This window comes from Eretmochelys imbricata, chromosome 11, assembly GCF_965152235.1.
Source record: "Eretmochelys imbricata isolate rEreImb1 chromosome 11, rEreImb1.hap1, whole genome shotgun sequence".
NCBI lineage: Eukaryota > Metazoa > Chordata > Testudines > Cheloniidae > Eretmochelys > Eretmochelys imbricata.
This window is the reverse complement of record NC_135582.1, coordinates 33,941,375-33,949,399: the sequence shown is the minus strand read 5'-3', so window position 1 is coordinate 33,949,399 and position 8,025 is coordinate 33,941,375. Positions and strand designations below refer to the sequence as shown.

Below are 8,025 nucleotides of genomic sequence, written 5' to 3'. Positions count from 1 at the left end.
CATCTCCATTGAGAGACATACCCTCCCAACTTCATATGGGCTTTACAACCTCTTCAAAAATTTATTCTTAGGTCTATTGCTATCATAGAATATCAGCTATCCAGGAAAGAACCTGCTTGAGTTAGGGCAGTTGGAGATGTGCTGAGCATCAGTGTATCAACATATGTCATTTTCATAAGCATTTGCATTGGATGGAGTTGTCTTGCATTATAAAAAAAAATTGTATGTCAATGTTCGTTTGTATTCATCACTATTTATGAAAAAAGTATGTTTTCTAGGATACCTCATGATTAATGGAAGTCATATTTCATTTGTGAAGTTTTGCTAGCTCATCGATGTTTCACTTAATATGCACTAAAAATGCAAAGGAAACCAGATTTATCTGCATGAGTTTTCTACAATGTTGTCCATTCCGTATATTGACAAAAAACCTTAAACAAACGAGAGACTGTAAATGTATTTTTATTATGTAGCAACAATCAAAATATATATGTACTACTGATTTCCCCCCAAATATTAAATGAAAACTTAATACAATTTGCCCACTCTGTGTTCTTGAACTGCTTTGGAATCTGCAAAGACCCTGACATAAAGAAACAGAAGTAATTGCACAACAGAGACTGAAAGGTGTTACAGTGCTGCTCTTAGACTGCAAATGATGCCAGATGTCTTCCATTTAACCAAATATACTTTCAGCAGTCTCTGGTTTCCAAGTGTTAAAAACAATAGAAGAATATACACAGAAAGCACCACATTAACAGTAAATGCATTATTTAAATACAACTGTATCCAACATAGCTGCTAAACACTGGACAATATTTGAGGTCATCAGCACATCCACATGTTCTTCTAAATGACGTTTGGGGTCCTGAAAAATAAATATTAAAGTAGGCTATTAGAGGAATCACTAAAAAATGAACACTTCAAAGATGACAGATTTCAACTATTTGAGAACACAATGAATTAATAGACACTGAGAGCCTATTAAAGCCCCCAAATTTTCCTTCCTTCAAGACACTGCATGTAACTTTGATTCTAATTTTCTAAGACCCTGTAGCTCTTCATATTATTCATAGATGTTATATGTAGGCTAATAAGCAAATCGGTCTCTTCAAATTCTTGATGGATACAGTGACAGCAAATGTTTTTATGCAGTTCCACACATGGGTGAAATCCGGGCTCCAATGAAGTCAATGACAAAACTCCTCCCTGACTTCAACAGGGCCAGGATTTCACTCACAGTATCGTAGTTGCCTCAGATTTTAGAAGCTCGGTCAATAAAAACTATACTGTAGTCAAACACTACTTTAGAACTAACCATGAAACCTATACATTGGAGAGAGAGCGAGAAAGCACGTGTGCGCGCATGTTCTGGTGGCATGCAGCAGGGTTCAGGGCAGGGCATCTAAACCTGGTAGAAATGGGGGTGTCATGTACACCCTCCCTTCCCGCGCATTACCTTTGATTATTATTCTGTAAACTCAGCTACAGCCAAACAGAATGTGCTAGGAATGCAATTTTAGTCATGGCTTTAACCTTCTTGTTTTTGCAAGGTTAAGACAGACCTTCAAATTTATTTTTGTGGTTATCCTCATTCCCCATATTAAAAAGAAAAACCTGAGGGAAGTCTGTAAAAGTTGAGAGTAGGACAACTTCTTCTGAAGCTATTTTAGCCTATTACTTAAATAGACATTTATATCACTCAAATACCCATTTTTGAAACTATTTTTGTGGAAGTGAGATTCATACTATTTAAAATGAAAAACGGGGTGTTTTGTCAGACTTCAACAAGGCCAGGATTCCACCTTAGCAATACAAATGTGGTGCTCTGTATTTTCAAAGCTGTATATAATCTTGGGTCCCCAATCCTGTAAAGATTTATACACATGCTTAATTTTACACTTGTGAGTAGTCTCAGTGGCTTCAAGAATATTACACAGTGTTTAACTCTTGCTGAGTTCCCAGACTTCAAGGGAATTACTTAGTGTATGAAGTTAAGCATGTTCTCAAGTCTCCGCAGAATTGGAGCTTAAGTCTGTACAGTGCTTTGAAAATATTAAATACTACATAAGTGCCAAGTATTATTAAATTACCTACATAAAATGGATCCATTTCATGTATTCACACAAGTTCACTCTCAGTGGTAAAGCTAAGCACATACATAAACTTTTGCAGCATTGGGGCTTAACTAAATTATCCTCACATTATGCCATAAAGAGCACATTTGCTCAATCTATTATCTCATTTGGTTGTACAGAGCCCACTATACAGATATTACAATAGTGGAGACAAATTTAAAAAAAAGAAAAAGCATTTGCACACAGTAAAGGATCAATTTAAAATATTTATTGATCCTATTCCACATACAAAATAGTTCTGATGGCCACAGATGTCACAAGTCTAAGCTGCTCTTTTGTATAATCCATTTACAAAGTCCTGTAGTTCTTTAAGATTTCTCCATTCAAACTAAGGACCTTTCCAAACAGAGGACAAATATTCACATTAGCAGCTGTGCGTCTACAGAACTTGGTGTATAAATGACAGAGGAAAAAAAACCTGAAAATAAAACTATTTCATTTAATGATTTTACAAGATACCTTTGACAGTTTCTTTTAGAAAAAAAGTTGGATGTGTGAGGAAAAAAATCTGACTTTTTTACTCTGTATTAACTTAAAAAATCTGCACCAGCTTTTAAAGAATTGTTTAGATTGTAGATTACACCTGGGTTCAGGCTCACAAGAAGGGATATTTACTACTGTTTTAGATCTTTGAAAAAGATGGTTCTTCCTATATATTTATTTTTGATTGTTTCCTGCTACAGATTTGAATGCTACAAAAGTGTACGACTCGAAGAAAAATTACAGATAAGTTATAACATCAGTTTGTTGGAAGTTGAAACAAAAATATTCCATAATCCTCTGAAATACAGTTCAGGTTCTACTACAGCCAGCCATATGAATAAATCCTGCCTCTCCTTTAAGGGAAAATAGTTTGGAGGTTTTTTAAAGCTATCCATTGTTCCTATTGCCCCCCGAGTCTACTGAACTCTGAGAACAATATGTTTTCTTAACAATTTTAATCTTTTTCCATTTCAACACTTTTCTTTCTTTGGCTTTTAGGCTAAAATGAAACATATCGCTAATTTAATATCTGTCAAGTCCTCAGTCAGAAGATTACATCCTGCCATGACAGAAGGATGGACTTCATTTAATAGCCTCCCCTCAGCCCCCCAAAATATTAATTATGGTCCTAAACTGTTTTTCTTATGGAGCAGAAGGGAACACGAAGGTGTTTAGTGTACTTATGTGTGTATTGGCATCAAGCATCAATTTTTTCTGAATAGTGGGTGAACTTACTCCCCTTCTACTGGCTCTTCAGCCACAGTGTAATGCACCAGACTGACTGACGGACTTGCCTCTTTAAAAAAAAACATAGTATAACTCCTTCAGAATGCAATAGTGTATTTAGTTTTTTTGTTTGTTTCTTTTTAAAAAGAGGAAAGATGCAGAAATTACAGGATATTCCTCAGTGGATTAGAACAATTTATCCACAATATACCTTTAAACTTCATTATAAAAATGTTGTGGCAGACCCTTGCTACTAAAGGACAATTTTGTAACCACTCTGCAGATTACCTAAAGTCAGAGGCCTAAATAATATTCTCCATTAGGTGTAAATTCAACTCCTGTAAGGAATTCAGGACAGCCAGACTATAGCACAGAAATCACCTACAATGCATGTGACTAAAATAATATTAAAATATATTTTAAAAAAATCAGGTTATTTCACCTCACAATAATTCATTACATCTCACCTGCTTGCCAACATTTTTTATTGCCAGCTGTTCAGGTGTCATCTTATCTTCTTCTTCCACAGCCTGTGAAAAATACAAAAAAGGTCGGTGTTTCAGATTTTGTTTACTTTTTTCTAGAGCCACAAGATTATAAAAATATAATTTCTTCTTAAAAATCAAAAGGACAGCAGTGTTTCAGAAGCCTGTATTAAGTCAAAAGGAAAGGCACTTCAATTGCTCAGCAAAGGTGGCACAAATTTGTTAAAATGTCAGTGCAAAAGATTAAGGGGAGGATTCATGAACAGCTTTATTGTCAGATATTTTAGATTTACTCAAACTATATTAAAGAAAAATACACTTAGAACTGATAAAATGTTACACAAGGGTGGAATTTTGCACCTAATAATCACATCAACAGCTAGATAAAACAGGTTAAAAATATAATGTTCAAAGTACAGCATTAACCTTGTTGTTTCTAACAAAGGGAAGTTTGATTTTTTACTATGCATTTTTGTATTCTAGTTTAAACAACTTCTATATATTTCTTTAAATAGGTTTTTTTGTATGTAAAGTTCCCTGTTTATTTATGTTTAATGTTAAAATGTCTGATCTGGAGGGTTTATGTCCTTGACAAACTATTAAATAAAATATTCACGTTTAATATTTTGGGACTTCCAATAAGCAAGTTAAAAATAGACTTTTTAAAACAGTATGTTTAATACATACAGTACATTTTCCTAGTAAGTATCTTCACAAGTAGAGCAAGTCTCAATCATTCTTTTATTTAGGAATGTCATTATTACAGGTTATGAATAAGTGTGAGCCTGATACTTTTTCTGCCAATGTAATGGAGTGAAGAATCAGGCTGTATATATTTAAAAAAGAGAGTTCCAAATACACACTACAATAGAAGTATATATTTTTTTAAATCTTTGATCTAGTAGTCTTTGATGGCAGCAATGAAATGAGAAATCAAATTAAATCCAAAATATTCTGAATTAAGGTGCAACTACAGGATTTCAAGACCCATCCACTTCAAAGAGTTAAATACAATCAATGGGACAGATTACACACATCCTTAAAGCTACATATGTTTAGGTGCTTTGCTAAACTGGGGCCAAACTCAGGTGCCCACAGCATTCCGTATGAACAATGGTTAATCTTTAGTTGGTTAGCAATCAGGAACTCAATGCTCACAAAGCTTTGGTCTACAAATTATAGCCAGAGTTATACCTTATTTGCCAAATTCATGGAAGTTACTCTACTCAATATATATATATCATACAAAACATGAACATTCCCATACTGCCCCCAAAAGAGAGTGTTAAAATATTAGTGATCACTGAAGCCTCAAAAGTTATTTGCTTGCAATTATTCAGTGTTCTAGTTAGTGTTTATTTTCTAGGACATTACTATAAGCGTATACAAAGAGATCTGTAATCAACTTCTTATCCAATGAAATTTGCTACAGTCAGTTATTTCATAAGAGCAATTTCAACTTTATTGTTGAACGTGAATACCTTGTTATAATTCTTAGCTAACTCCAGCATCTCTTTCACTACTGTTTCATTGAGTTTGCAATGTTCACTATAATCCTGAAGTGTCAAACCTTCCATCCAACTCTTCTTATGCAAATTTAGCAACATCTGCAAAATAAAGTCATACAGTTTAACATCTACATCAGAACATAAGTTTCCAGCTCTATAAAGGTCCACTTGATACAGAAAGTTAATTTACTAAATGTACTTGTAGAGGTGTAGATAAATGAATTCAATAAGATTAGAAATGTTCCAAAAGCATTTTTGATCTTGAACAGTTTGAATATGGTAAGTGTACACAGGAGCAGCTTTTAGCTGGTGTTTATACTCAAAATCGCTGGATTCTGTAGCATTCTGGTGCAGCAGACTGGGAATTTTGCAGCAGTTCTTTTAAAATGAAAATCTTTTAAAATGAAATATGAAAATTAATAATACACAATCAGTGCAGTAGCTCGTCTTATTTAATTTTTATAATAATCTATTTTACCCTGTCCCAGATTTTCAGTTTGTTGTAGATTTTGATATTGACAATGCATAACTGCATTACAGAAGCTGTCAGGAGAAAGGAGGCTGTTTTAACAGCTAGGTAGGGGACATATGAAGCTTTTGGCCTCTAGACACACTCAGGAGGAAATTTGGTGTTGTGGACTAAGCACATTAGCTACTTATTCTGCACTCATGATCCCTGTATTGGAGGACAGTAGGCTGCTGTAGTTGAGATGGACTTTACTAGTAACCAAACCAAGTCCTGAGAATGTCTTTTATAAAACAAATTGTCCCAAAAAATGAATGACAGGAACACATGGACTTTTTTGCATTTTACCACATCTTAGCATATCTCCATGTAGCTGTCTTCCTAGGTTTCAAGATAACGTGTTGCACCTTAAAAAGAGCATTCAGGTTCCACATCTAATAAGATGCCAAGATCCATGTTGTAAGATTGAGTGAGTTTGGGTTTGGTTTTGAGTCAATGCCCAGAAGATCCAGGCATTTAAACTGATAAGCCTAAGTAAGTGCTATGAAAGTTATCTGAGGCTTGTTTTACTTTTCTGAAAACCTGATGGAGCAGAGGAATTGGAGAAAAGGCATTCCACTATGCAAAGACTGCCTTTATTGGGGAGCCACTGCCCATTACAGATCAGTATAGGAGGTATCTGGTGTTCTAAGCAAATAGATCCATTTTGTCCCCACTTCTTCAATATGAGGTTTACTGCTGAAGTCTTGAAGGCCCCTTATTTTAACTCTAATGCCTGAAATTCACATCTGCAAAGGAGTTGCTTTTCCATGTCAGGTGGCCATGGAAAGAAATGATGAATCATGCCCACAGAACCCTCACTTTGGAGGGCAGCTAAAGGAAAGAGACTCATCCCTACAACGATTGAGGTCTTTGGTTGTAATGTCTGTCAGGATTTGTACTATTAAGTCCTTAGTGACCGGAAAGTTTTTCATAGTTGCTAAACTACTCTGAAAACTATTGCTTTGCTATGAAGTCTAGATTAACCAGGCTTCCACAGATCTTAAACTCAGATTGTGTAGATGTACTCCCCAACCCAGGCTTTCACTCCAAAGGGAGATGGTTTGATAAGAGAAAAGTGGACATTACAGACAACCATATGCAGGATTTTGGAATGAGTGGCTATCTTTATCAGAGACCTGTGAAGAATAGTTAAAGCACTAAGAATGATTGTTTACTTGCTCAGACAAGTTCAGGTACGCTTGCAGGTTTTCCTGCTTTGAGCAGGGGGTTGGACTAGATGACCTCCTGAGGTCCCTTCCAACCCTGATATTCTATGATTCTATGACAGTTTCTAGTATATAATTGATACTTAGTCAAGGTTGCAAAGGTCTCATTCTCAGTCTACCAGTCATTTATGTAAAGGAAGCCCTTAGATCAAAGATATTTGAACTTTAGGAACAGTTTGATCATGTTACATGGTTGTATTGTAAAGTTTTTTGAATGTCCATAAACATGTCAAAAGGCTAAAAAAGATAATCACCCCTGAAGAATCTAGAATTGCTTTTCTGAAAGTATGCCTTTGCATCAGGATGAAGATAGATCAGACTACCCAAAAGGGAGAGACCTATTGTGGGAATCTGGTTCTGTTGGACCTGTCATCCAAATACAGGTAAACAAACAAACACATTGAGCCGTTGAAAGTGTGATTCTGCTATGAAAAGGGACGCTAGCCCAGATCCACAAAGGTACTTATGTGCCTAAGTCCCAGTTTTAGGCATCACTGCAATCCACAAAACCTCCACTAGGCCGCCACCTAATCTTATAGGCAGCTATACTCACTCCATGGTGCCTAAATTTCTCTCTCTTGGCGTGTGCACTGCTGTCTCACTCTAGGTGTCTGGATGCCTATCTCCCACCTATGCCCCAGTGCAACCCACGAATGGGGAAAAGATAGGCAGAGGAGACCCTCTCCTCCCCACAGGGCCTGTTCCAGTTGGTGTGCTCAGATGCTCCTTCCAGAGCAGGTCCCATTCAAAATCAGAAGCTACTGGATGAGGTGGTAGTGCCCACTTTATGCCTTTTATCCCAGTGGTTAAAGCACTCATCGAGGGTGTGTGAAATTCAGGCTCGACTCATCTGCCTGAAGGGAAGAAAAGACTTGAACAAGAGTCTCCCACCTCCCAGGAGACTGCTCTAACCAGTGAGCTATGGGATAGTCTGAGGTGGGGCTCCTTTAC

At 36.2% G+C, this 8,025-nt stretch overlaps 1 protein-coding gene across 2 annotated transcripts in view; it reads right to left on the bottom strand.

The window, feature by feature from the left end:
• Positions 1-446: 446 nt before the first annotated feature.
• The window catches only part of PSMD14 (proteasome 26S subunit, non-ATPase 14), a 58,332-nt gene continuing 50,753 nt past the window's right edge, over positions 447-8,025 (bottom strand). For both annotated transcript variants that reach the window (XM_077829779.1, XM_077829780.1), the window contains exons 10-12: positions 5,314-5,439; positions 3,815-3,877; positions 447-868 (exon numbers count right to left, since the gene is read on the bottom strand). In XM_077829779.1, coding sequence (XP_077685905.1) covers positions 770-868; positions 3,815-3,877; positions 5,314-5,439 — 288 coding nt within the window. In that variant the 3' untranslated portion in view covers positions 447-769. The remainder of the gene's footprint in view (positions 869-3,814; positions 3,878-5,313; positions 5,440-8,025) is intronic.